Here is a 13,466-nt window from a genome sequence, read left to right on the forward strand (position 1 = left end):
CTTTGAGTTTATTTTTGCATATGGTGTGAGGGAGTGTTCTAGTGTCATTGATTTACATGAGGTGTCTGGCTTTCCAAGCACCGTGTCTTGAAGAAACTCTTTTCTTCATTGTACAGTCCTGCCTCCTTTGTCAAAGATTAATTGACTGTAGGTGTGTGGGTTTATTTCTAGGCTCTTATCTTTTGTTTTCTTGATCCATATATCTGTTTTTGTGCCATTACCATATTGTTTTGATTACTGTAGCTTTATAGTATTGTCTAAAGTCTGGGAGGCTTATTGTTTTTTTTTCAGGATTGTTTTCAAGATTGTTCTTTTTTCAGGATTTCTTTGACAATTCTGGTCTTTTGTGATTCCATATAAATTCCATATAAATTTTAGGATTATTTGTTAAAGTTCTGTGAGAAATGTGATGTGTAATTTAGTAGGGATCACATTAAATCTGTAGATTGCCTTGAATAGTATGGCTGTTTTAGCAATATTAATTCTTCTTGTCCAAGAGCATGGAATATCTTTCAATTTCTTTGAATCATCTTCAGTTTCCTGTATCAATGTTTATACTTCTCAGTGGATAAGTCTTTCACCTCCTTGTTCAGGTTTATTCATAGGTATTTTTCTTAATGCAGTTTTTGAAGGGTTTTTTTTTTTAAACTTTCTGATATTTCATTGATAGTTTAAAGAAATGCAACATATTTCTGTATGGTAATCTTGTATCCTGGTCCCTTGTTGAATTCATTTATCAGTCTTAATAGTTTTTATGTGGAGTTTTTAGGATTTTCTATATTGAGTATCATGTTATCTGCATATAATGACAGTATTTTACTTCTTTCCTTCCAATTTTTATCCCTTTATTATTTTTCTTGTATGATTGCTGTGGCTGGGACTTCCAGTATCCTATTGAGTAGAAAGTCACTGGAAGTCAAATTCTCTCAGTTGTGTCCAACTCTTTGTGACCCCATGGATATACAGTCCATGGAATTCTGAGCTAAAAGGGAAGCCCAAAGTCACTTAGTCGTGTCCAACTCTTTTCGACCTCATGGACTGTATGTAGTCCACCAGGTTTCTCTGTCCATGGGACTTTCTGGGCCAGAATACTGGAGTGGGTAGCCGTTCCCTTCTCCAAGGGATCTTCCCAACCCAGGGATCGAACACAGGTCTCCCACATTGCAGGTGGATTCTTTACCAACTGACCCACCAGGGAAGCCCAAGAATACTGGAGTGGGTAGCCTATCCCTTCTCCAGTGGATCTTCCCGACCCAGGAATCAAACCAGGGTCTCCTGCATTGCACGCAGATTCTTTACCAGCTGAGCTGCCAGGAAAGCCCATGTTGAGTAGAAGTTAGGTTTATTCCTAGTATTTATTTTTCAGCTTTTTTCTTATTGTAAAGGTGGAACTGACAGTTTCCACACTCTTTACATGTTGGAGCAGACACCAGAAATCTTTAGTATTTTTTGTAATACAAATTGGCAGGCTTTCATTTATCTAAAGTTGTCTACCTTTCATTTTTCTGAAACTGTTTTTACTTCATTCTCATTTTTTAAGGGTATTTTTCCTAGATATAAAATTCTGCTTTGAAAGTCTTATTTTCTTTAAAGATGTCACTTCTTTGTTTTTTGGCCTTCATTGTTTCTAGTGAAGACAGTAATCAGTTCAGTTGGTCAGTTGTGTCCGACTCTTTGCAACCCTGTGGTCTGCAGTACACCAGGCCTCTCTGTCCATCATCAACTCCCGGAGTTTACTCAAACTCATGTCCATTGAGTCGGTGATGCAATCCAACCATCTCCTCCTTTGTCGTCCCCTTCTCCTCCCGCCTTCAATCTTTCCCAGCATCAGGGTCTTTTCAGATGAGTCAGTTCTTCGCACCAGGTGGCCAAGGTATTGGAGTTTCAGCTTCAGCATAATTTTAAAATTTTTCCTTGTATTTAATATGCCCTTTTTCTCATCTGTTTTCAGGATAGCCTCTATCTTTGGTTTTTCACCAGTTTTACTGTGATGTGCCTCAATGTGGTTTTCTTTGTATTTATCCTGTTTGGCATTTATTGAGCTCCATGTTTGGTGTTTGTTGTGCTCTTTTGATGTGTGTGTCAATATTTTTCATTACATTTGGGGAATTTCATAACCATTTTAAAAAATGTTCTGATCTTTCTTCTCCTTCTGGGAGATATATATCTATGTATATGTATATGTATATCCATATCTATGTTAGGCTGTTTTGTATCATCGTGTAGAGCAGGAAATAGCAACCCACTCCAGTATTCTTGCTTGGAGATCCCATGGACAGAAGAGCCTGGTGGACTACATACAGTCCATAAGTCACAAAGAGTTGGACATGACCAGGCGACTCACACACACACACACACACACACACACACACACACACACACACACACACACAACACACACACACGTCTTTGATGCTCTTTTTTTTTTCCTCTTTTTTCTCTGGGTTCTTCAGATTTGATCATATTTGTTGACCTTTATATTCTCTGATTCTTTCTTTTGCCATCTTCAATGTACTTTTTTTTTTTAGTTGGAGGCCAATCACTTCACAACATTTCAGTGGGTTTTGTCATGCATTGATATGAATCAGCCGTGGAGTTACATGTATTCCCCATCCCGATCCCCCCTCCCGCCTCCCTCTCCACCCAATTCCTCTGGGTCTTCCCAGTGCACCAGGCCTGAGCACTTGTCTCATGCATCCCACCTGGGCTGGTGATCTGTTTCACTATAGATAATATACATGCTGTTCTTTCGAAACATCCCACCCTCACCTTCTCCCACAGAGTTCAAAAGTCTGTTCTGTACTTCTGTGTCTCTTTTTCTGTTTTGCATATAGGGTTATCATTACCATCTTTCTAAATTCCATATATATGTGTTAGTATGCTGTAATGTTCTTTATCTTTCTGGCTTACTTCACTCTGTATAATGGGCTCCAGTTTCATCCATCTCATTAGAACTGATTCAAAAGAATTCTTTTTAACAGCTGAGTAATATTCCATGGTGTTCAATGTACTATTAAACCTGTCCATTAAGGTTTCTATTTCAGTTGGACTATAAAGTTCTAGAATTTGGAGGGAGGGTTTCCCAGTTTCTATTTCTCCATTAAGATTGTAAAAAAATCTGTTTATTCATTTAGCTGATATTTGCTTTTCCATTCTTTGAATGTATTTTTCTTTAGGTGTTTGAATATTTTAGAACAGATATTTCAGTATTTTAAAGTTTTTTTTGTATTTAATCCAATGTTTTGGCCATCTTATGGTTAATTTCAGTTTTTTCAGTTCCGTTGCTCAGTTGTGTCGTACTCTTTTCAACTCCATGGACTGCAGCACGCCAGGCCTCCCTGTCCATCACCAACTCCCGGAGCTTGCTCAAACTCAAGTCCATCAAGTCAGTGATGCCATCCAACCATCTCATCCTCTTTGGTCCCCTTCTTCTCCCACCTTCAGTCTTTCCCAGCATCAAGGTCTTTTCTAGTGAATCAGTTCTTCGCATCAGGGGGCCAGAGTATTGGAGTTTCAGCTTCAGTATCAGTCCTTCCAGTTTTACAGGGGCTCACAGTGTCCTGTCACTGTCTGGTAATTTTTTATTATGTACTGTCATAGATATGCTCAAGAGACTTTAGGTTGTTAGCTTTTGCTGAAGAAGGCTTATTTATATTTAAGCTGGCATTTTCATGTCTGTTTATCTTAAGCCTGTGTAGTCTTTATTTTGTATTTTTGTAATAGATGGGTCTGTGGATATCCTAAGGTATTTACAGTCTGGCAGGACTCATTTTCAAAATCTCTTTTGCTTGTAGATTTTGTAAGGGCTCTCTCTTGGCTCATAGTTCAGGTTAATGAGGTTCTATTGTCTATTTTGGTTGGTCTAGACTACCAATGTTCAAGCTGGTTTTAGAAAAGGCAGAGGAACCAGAGATCAAATTGCCAACATCTGCTGGATCATCAAAAAAGCAAGAGAGTTCCAGAAAAACATCTATTTCTGCTTTATTGACTATGCCATGGCCTTTGACTGTGTGGATCACAATAAACTGTGGAAAATTCTGAAAGAGATGGGAATGCCAGACCACCTGACCTGCCTCTTGAGAAACTCGTATTCAGGACGTGAAGCAACAGTTAGAACTGGACATGGAACAACAGACTGGTTCCAAATAGGAAAAGGAGTACATCAAGGCTATATATTGTCACCCTGCTTATTTAACTTATATGAGTTTCTCAGAGTACATCATGAGAAACGCTGGGCTGGATGAAGCACAAGCTGGAATCAAGATTGCAGGGAGAAATATCAATAACCTCAGATACGAAGATGACACCACCCTTATGGCAAAAAGTGAAGAAGAACCAAAGAGCCTCTTGATGAAAGTGAAAGAGGAGAGTGAAAAAATTGGCTTAAGGCTCAACATTCAGAAAAGTAAGATCACGGCATCCGGTCCCATCACTTCATGGCAGAGAGATGGGGAAACAGTGGCTGACTATTTTTCTGGGTTCCAGAATCACTGCAGATGGTGACTGCAGCCATGAAATTAAAAGACGCTTACTCCTTGGAAGGAAAGTTATGACAACCTAGACAGCATGTTAAAAAGCAGAGACATAACTTTGCCAACAAAGGTCCGTCTAGTCAAGGCTATGGTTTTTCCAGTGGTCATGTATGGATGTGAGAGTTGGACTATAAAGCAAGCTAAGCACCAGAGAATTGATGTTTTTGAACTGTGGTGTTGGGGAAGACTCTTGAGAGTCCCTTGGGCTGCAAGGAAATCCAGCCAGTCCATCCTAAAGGAGATCAGTCCTGGGTGTTCATTGGAAGGACTGATGTTGAAACTGAAACTGCAGTACTTTGACCACCTGATGTGAAGAGCTGACTCATTGGAAAAGACCCTGATGTTCGGAAAGATTGAGGGCAGGAGAAGGGGACAACAGAGGATGAAATGGTTGGATGGCATCACCGACTCGATGGACATGAGTTTGGGTAAACTCTAGGAGTTGATGATGGACAGGGAGGCCTGGCATGCTGTGGTTCATGGGGTAACAAAGAGTTGGACCCGACTGAGTGACTGAACTGAACTGAACTGAGACTACCAATATCTCCTAACATTGTTTGAATTCTAGTATCTCTGTTCTGTTCCCAACTGTATAATAGCTGTTTTCTCTTGGGCCTCATCCAGGGTCACTATTGTGTCCTCAGTTTCAGTCCGCGGACTCAAAGAGACCCTTGAACACAATCTCCAGGTGCTCCCCTTTTTAGTGTCTTGACCACAGACTTCAGTCTTCCCTAAACCCTTATCTTTGACTTCTCAGCCCAGAAAGGCCATTGTAAGTTTAATGGTAACCATGCAGAAGTTGTCCTTAGAGAGCTTGGACAGTTGTGGGCTCACGTATTGAATATTCCTGTAGGAACCTTGCTATTGTGCTTCCTGTCGTCCAGAGATGTTTTCTGACAGAAAACAATCATCAAAATGATTTAAAATATGATTTAAAACTTTTGTGGAACATATTTTGATGGCAAAATTTATGGCATAGACATATAAATTTATATTTAGTAAAAGAAATGTGAAATATAACTCTCATTTTTAGATGGCTTAATGGTACAAATAACTCCAGAGACTATGGATGGCTTGCGGCTAGCTTTACGAGAACAAAAAGACTTTAAAATTACATGTGGGAAAGTTGATGCTGTGGACATGAGAGAATATGTGGACATCTGCTGGGTAGATTCTGAAGAAAAAGGAAACAAAGGGTAGGCATTTTTTGTTATCAAAATGTAACTGATTTGATGGAGGAGAAAGGATAAAAACATGCTGTTAACAAAATTAAATATAAATATAGAATTATACCATTAATTTAAATGCATATACTTTCATTACTAAATGCAGTATTTTTTCCAGAAATGTACCTAACCAGCATCATGTGTATTTCTTTATCTAGGATGCTGTAAATTATTAAAGGGTGGTCAGTTTGGGAGGGGGCCAGTGATACAATGTGCACTGTGTAGCACTATAGGCTTTATGCCAAGTCTGAGAAAGACAAGCTACTTTGTCTCCCATATGGTACTTGAGACACATACCTATTTTCACCTCAGACTACCTCTTATATACCAGATATGTATTTCGGTGAAATTATTTCACAATTTTTTAATTAATTTTTTTAATTGAGGGATAATTGCTTCATAGAATTTTGTTGTTTTCTGTCAAACCTCAACATGAATCAGCCATAGGTATACATATATCCCCTTCGTTTTCAACTTCCCTCCCCATCCCACCCCTCTAGGTTGATACAGAGCCCCTGTTTGAGTTTCCAGAGCCAAACAGCAAATTCCTGTTGGCTCTCTATTTTACATACGGTAATGTACGTTTCCATGTTACTCTTTCCATACATCTCACCCTCTCCTCCCCTCTCCCCATGTCCATAAGTCTATTCTCTATGTCTGTTTCTCCATTGCTGCCCTTTAAATCAATTCTTCAGTACCATTTTTCTAGATTTTGTATACATGTGTTAGAATACAATATTTATCTTTCTCTTTCTGACGTAGTTCAATCTGTATAAAAGGTTCTAGGTTCATCTACCTCATTTGGACTGACTCAAATGTGTTCCTTTTTATGGCTGAGTAATATTCCATTGTGTTTATGTACCACAACTTTTTCATCCATTCACCTGTCGATGGACATCTAGGTTGCTTCCATGGTCTAGCTATTGTAAATAGTGCTGTAATGAACAGTGGGGTACATGTGTCTTTTTCAGTTTTGGTTTCCTCAGGGTATATGCCTAGGAGTGGGATTGCTCGGTCATATGGTGGTTTTATTCCCACAATTATTTTTTGTAAGTAATGGAATCCTTTGGATGTTTATTCTGTATTACGTTGATCCATTGTAAATACAAACAACTGAATTCAATAATATATGTTTACATTAGAGACCTTATAGAATATTAATGCCATTCCCTCTTTTCTTCAGTTACCCATTTTCTTTCTTTTTTTGGAGACTGGCTAAGGGATCTGGAGCAAAAACAGAAGAGGGCTAATGCTGAAGGATTCCAAAATAGAGTTTTTGAAATACATAAGATAGCTTTTCTGTTAGGAGACTATTTAAGGTATTTTAAACCTTAGGTCTGAATTGGGCATTTGAAAAAGTAGATATAATTTGCTACACAATTTAAAAAATCTTGGTAAATGAATGTGAACTACAGTTTTAATTATTTTGTCTGTAGTTGAGATGTTTTAACTGCTACTTTAAATTAATAGCTTTCATAATTTTTATCCTTATTCCATTTGTTCAAGTCTTATAATTCACTTCATAGAAAGCACTTTGGTTAATAATTCTATTACATTGTTTCTGCAGTGTTATTAGTTCAGTGGATGGAATATCATTACAGGGATTTCCAAGTGAAAAAATAAAACTGGAAGCAGATTTTGAAACTGATGAGAAGATTGTAAAGTGTACTGAGGTATCTTAGAAAATGATCCTTTCTGTTTACATGCTGTGTTTGGATATATTTTTGTTAACTTGGAGATTTCACAGTACTCAACTTCTGAATGTTTCAGTGCAGCTTATTACACTTTACATTACACCTTGAGACACACATATCTCCACCCCAGACTGCTTTTTATCCACCGGATCTGGATCCCCATAGGATTATTTCAGTTTATTATATGGTGATACAGCCTGTCAGCTCACAGTTAAGTTTTGGCAGCAGTGCCATCTTTGTTTGTGCAGTAATGTGTTATTTGACCATAGTGTTTTCATTTTTCTCTTATTTTACAAAAAATAAAATATTTTATAGATATCAGTTTATAATCAGAATTCACATATGTAAGTCATTTTTACTTGTTCCAATTTTTAAAAATATGATTAAAGATAATGTGAAACTATAGCTTCCCAGCCCCTTAGTCTACCTGCATATTCCCCCTCATTCTACCTCTTGGGTCAATCAGTGTTACTAATTTCTTAGGTATTCTTTGTGATTTTAGGTACATACAAGATAAACAGAGACTATAGAGGATACCGAAATTACAGAACATTATTTCTTTGTTTGATCTTAACTTCATTAAGATGTCTTTATAAGATGGGTATTTTGTAGGATGGACTCATTAATACTCTTTTTTTTTTTTTTTTAATACTCTTTTTTAAACTGAGTTAACAAAGCTTTTGTTGCTACAAGTTAACTTTAGGTAAAAACAGCTAAGTCATTCCTGTATCCCCTAACCTTTGGTTTAAGTTTTTACTTATAGATCAGCCCAAATATAGAGAATGTTCTTAACTAGTGAATTTCATGGCACTAACCTTGGAATTTTATTCATAAAGTTGAATTGAAATTAGCAATTGCATTTTTAAAGCTACTTTTAGTCTTAATCATGACTTGTTTCCTAACTGAATATATTTCAGGTATTCTACTTTCTAAAGGACCAGGATTTATCTATTTCAGCAGCTCGTTACCAGTTTGCAAAAGAAATCGCCATGGCTTGTAGTGCTGCACTATGCCCTCACTTGAAAACTCTAAAGAGTAATGGGATGAATAAAATTGGCCTCAGAGTTTCCATTGACACTGATATGGTGAGACATGTTTTTCTGATGTATTTCTGAACTGAATATATCTTATATTAAAATAATCAAAAGTTTTTTTAACCTTTTACTTTGGGATGACTGGAGAGAACTAGTATTTGTTGAACATTAATATTTGGTATGTACTTCATGTACATCGTCTCCTTTACTGTCCACAGCAGGGGCCCATGAAGTTTTTTTTTTTGGTAAAAGGCCAGACAGTAAATAATTTAGGCATTGTTGGGCTATCTGTTTTCTTTCACAGCTACTTAACTCTGCCATTGCAGTGTGAAAGCAGCTATAGACAGTATATAAACAAACTTAGCTGTGTTCCAGTTAAAGTTTGTTTTCAAAAACAGTGGGTGGGCCACATCGACTACAGGCCATAGCTTACTCATCCCTGCGTTACAACATTCCTGCTTGATAAGTAGGTTTTTAAATTATGCTTGTTAGATTCTATATTTATATGATTTAAAATCATGAAAGTCTAATAAAAGTGTTAAAAAGGGGGAAATTTCAGTTTTTTCCTCCTGTGTAGGGAAAAACCTATTTCTTCCCTACTCTTTCTTTCCAGTCTGTCTCTTTTAACTAGTCACAGAAAACACTTTTGGTCACCAGATGTGTAGAGGCTTTCCCCCACACCAATAAGCAATTCTCAGACACAAGCAGGGTATCTTAAGAATTCAACTTAATTTTGACTGATCTATGCAGAGAGGGACTTCGCTGGTAAAAGACTTCCCTGGTAAAGGACTTCCTTGATAAAGAATCTGCCTGCAAAGCAGGAGAATTGGGTTTGATCCCTGGGTTGAGAAGACCCCTCCCTGGGGAAGGGAATGGCTACCCACTCCAGTATTCTTGCTTGGGAAATCTGGATCATGGACAGGAGCCTAGTGGGCTGTGGTCCATGGGGTCACAAAGAATATGACATAACTGTCACTTTTTCACCCAGAGATAGCATCAGAACCTCCAGGTCTTACCAGACTGCCTCCTCCCCTACTTCATATGCCAGTCACAGTCATCACCTGTGCCTTTGACCAACCAGTTATGATCAGAAATTCCAATGACCCCCCCTCCTCCTTGGGTTTAATTAATTTGCTAGAGCGACTGACAGAACTCAGGGAAACATTTGCTTGTGTTTGTAAATTCATTAAAGGATACACAGATGAAGACGTACATAGGGCAAGGTCTGGTAGGATCCTGAGCAGGAGTTTCCAGGGGTATTATCTCATAAGTGTGTGTATATATATATATATATAAGGGCCACCTCATTAAACATTTTCAGAGAGCAGCATTCACACAATTCTCTTATTTGATGACCTCTAGAGGTACTAACTCCAGGCTACAATGTAAATGGTTTCAATAGAGTTGCTGAGATAATAGCCCTGGAAAGACCTCCTTCCTGCCCTGACTCCTAACACTTTAGTCCACTTCCATACTCTGCTTCATCCTTCCTTCCTAGTCAGGCAGTCAGATGTTATCCATTTCTGTGTATTCTTTGTAATTTACATGTATGAGCAAGTAAATTTGTATGTCCTTTTTGTTCTACTCTTTTCACTTTTTTTTAAAAAGCAGTGCTTTAACTTATATCTTAGGGAGATTTCATATTAATTACACACTCTTTTTAAAAGTTGCATAGTAGTAGTTGACTATATAAATGTACCATAATTTATTTAGTTCTTATGCATGTTTGGTATGTACTGCTTGATATTTAAGGTATCCACAATATTTGCTTTTGCTTAACATGAGTATATAACATTCCTGGAACTCCCAGGTCCAAGTATGTAGTCAGTAGATATTACCATATTGTCTCAAATAGAGGTTATGACAATTTATACTTCTGCCACAATTTATGATAGTATTCTTTCTCTCACATTCTTGTCAAAGCTGTATATAATCCAATTTTTGAACTTTACCAATTTACTAGGTTAAAAAATTGTACTCCAGTAGTATTTTAATGTACATTTTTAGCTGCTTCCAACATCCAGTATAATAGATTTCACTCCAGGTTTTTCATTAGAACAGTCAATCTTTTTCTCTTTTTTTGGCTGTGCGGTGCAGCATGTGGTATCTTAGTTCCCCAGCCCGGGATACAGCCCATGTCCCTTGCAGTGGAAGAGTGGAATCTTAACCACTGAACTGCCAGGGAAGTCCCAGAATGGTCAGTCTTAACATGAATAATTTCATATGCTAAAGGTTTGCTTTTCTTTAGGCAGGATGTGTTACAGTTCTTATTGGAAAAAAGAACTTATATTTTTATCTATTAAAAGTTCCTTTTTCAAGGAAGCATCTGATAATTATTTAAGTAATTACTGTTAATTTTTTTAGTCATATGTATTAAAATGTAATTTTCACCAGCAAAATTCAATTCAAATATTATTTTACAACAAATTAAAAATATTTTTAAGCAGATCTTTTTAAAAATACCATGGGGTTTTTACTTAAGTCGTACTGATAATTATTCAAAACCTTGGTCCACCGTGTGTTTTACATGTTCATAGAGGAGAGACCTAAAGTAAAGTGCGGGCAATTTTATTTTCCTAATATCTGTGGGAGGGACAATTATAATTTATGTAGTAGATGGGGAAATAAAAGAGAATGTAAAACATTATTTTATGAATGAAAATATGAAGTATTGACATGCTTAAATAGAATGATACTCTTAAATAGTTTATTTTATATTTATCTGGTGAACTAAAACAAGATTGCTCGCTTTGTAGGATTGACTTACCAAGATTTTTTTTTTCCCAGGTTGAATTTCAGGCAGGATCTGAAGGCCGACTTCTTCCTCAGCATTATCTAAATGATCTTGATAGTGCTCTAATCCCTGTGATCCATGGTGGGACCTCCAGCTCTACTAGTTTACCGTTAGAAATAGAATTAGTATTTTTTATTATAGAAAATCTTTTTGAGTGAAGGAACTGAGTCGTATCATATATTACAAATTGATTTGTTAAAACTAACTCCAGCACTAAGGCTGAAATGCCACAAACACTAAAAGAAAATATGTTTGATGTTTGAAACTTGTAAACTTTGCTTTTTAGGCAGGTAATGATCTTTTAAAATTCATTAGCACAATATTTAAATCTCAAAAAAACTGAAGAGATCCACAGTTTTTGAAGCTTTACTGGAAAAGACAGATTTCTTTTGTCCTTAAGAAATTTGTAGCATTTACTGTGTTGTTTAAATGCTAAAGCCAAAGTATCTGCACTTTTATGCCAAGAACGATTTTAGTGAAGGCTCCTTTCAGATGTAACCTTATGAGGGAAATACCTGTTTTGTTTATATGCCAGTTAAATTACTGGTTTCTAAAGTCTGTTAAAAATGTATTTCAGTGGCACAGACCAGTTTCCAGATCTTAGACATATATGATAATTCTTTGAATAAGGCAGATTAGCTTATTTGTTTAATTGGAGTGGAGACCTACCTCCATGATTAGATAAACAGATTATTTGCATTAAAATCAGAATTTTGCCTTTTTTCTTTCTGAATTATTATTTTATATATATATATATGACTTTCTGTTGATTAAATGGGTATTCTTAAAATAATTGTGGGTGCTTCAGGATTTTGTGCTTCTATATTTAAGTATATTGTTTTTATAGCGAGGACATGTGATTTGGTATGTGTTTTATAAATCTTTAATAATTTATAAACAGGTGATATTTTTGTATTGCATTGCTTTATTTTTCCTCCTTTCCTCCCAAAGTATACCACTGTATATACCACTTCTGAGAGTGATTGACGACAGGCCAGATGACCCTTGAAGTAGTCATTATGTAGCAATAAATGAAGCCTGAAACAGGTGTTTTTTTAACTTCTCCTTGAAATCTTAGAAGTTTCTTGGCAAGTCTGCATATTTTCATTGACACCAATGTATTAAATATAAATTTAAATGAACTACTTACTTTTGCATACTTTAAATTCTTTATATGGTAATTATTTTTTATAACAGGATACTAACATAAGTTAAAGTCTATGTATCTGAAACTGTTACAAAACTTTCTTCTTTACTTCAAATAGCAAAAAAATTTTAAAGTTCATTGTGTTTTTAAAAAATCATATTTTAGTTAATCCTGTCATTTAAGTTATATAAAATATAATCATTATTTTAATGTTTTTTAATTCTTATGTGGAATATATATGTTTTTGTATCAGAAACACTCCTATGTCTCACGAAAAGGAAACTACACTAAATAGCCCTGTTTTAAGAAAAGTTTAAAGAAAAGCTGTTTAAAGAAAAGCTCCCTCCCTGAGGGAGGCCCGCTTTCCCCGCATCCCGTGCACTCTGCTCCCAGGCCCGGGAGAAAAGCGCTTCGGGGTGGTCCTTTCTCAGGGCCCTTGCCCCTGAGCCTGGGGGCCAGCTAGGGGGCCCACACTCCCAGGCCAAGGCAGAACCACATGCACACGTCTGCCCTGTTTTAAGAAAAGATCTATGAAGCATCTCAACTTGAAGACAAAGTCAGGGTTGTAATAACTCAGGATCTTAGGTCTCAGGCTAGGAAAGACAAAATTTGAATCAGTTTGGTCATATGGTTCCTACTAAATCATATCTGTAGTACTAGCCAAAGACATGGCATGAAGGAAAATATCAGTCTTCTGGAAGTAACTACTTCATAAACAATGTAAAATGTTGCAGATATTAAATAACATGTAATAACTTGTGAAATTTGTTGACATCATATAAGATAAAAACAAATGCATATTAAACTCAATTTGTTTTCTTTATATATTTGTTGTTTACTTTACAGTGTAAGTTAACTATACAGTCTATGAATACTGAATTTACTTTAAAATAACCAGACCAGAAGGTAGAGGGCTCTTCCCATGATGGGATGGCTTTGGATTTGTTCCCATAAAGTTTTTACATTTAATAAAAATTGGAGTTATTGTATCTTTGGAGGCACTAAAGTATTCTTTGTAGATAAATGTTTCTGAATGCAT

The 13,466-nt window shown here is 36.4% G+C and overlaps 1 protein-coding gene across 9 annotated transcripts in view; it reads left to right on the top strand.

The window, feature by feature from the left end:
• The window catches only part of ZFYVE16 (zinc finger FYVE-type containing 16), a 57,641-nt gene extending 44,391 nt beyond the window's left edge, over positions 1 to 13,250 (top strand). For 8 of the 9 annotated variants that reach the window (XM_061151912.1, XM_061151911.1, XM_061151910.1 and 5 more), the window contains 4 exons: positions 5,566 to 5,728; positions 7,326 to 7,431; positions 8,370 to 8,537; positions 11,274 to 13,250. In XM_061151912.1, coding sequence (XP_061007895.1) covers positions 5,566 to 5,728; positions 7,326 to 7,431; positions 8,370 to 8,537; positions 11,274 to 11,438 — 602 coding nt within the window. In that variant the 3' untranslated portion in view covers positions 11,439 to 13,250. Of the gene's footprint in view, positions 1 to 5,565; positions 5,729 to 7,325; positions 7,432 to 8,369; positions 8,538 to 11,273 lie in introns of those variants that run through there. The other variant, XM_061151917.1, reaches the window with a different exon arrangement.
• The last annotated feature ends 216 nt before the right edge of the window (positions 13,251 to 13,466 follow it).

Source organism: Dama dama, chromosome 9 (assembly GCF_033118175.1).
Source record: "Dama dama isolate Ldn47 chromosome 9, ASM3311817v1, whole genome shotgun sequence".
NCBI lineage: Eukaryota > Metazoa > Chordata > Mammalia > Artiodactyla > Cervidae > Dama > Dama dama.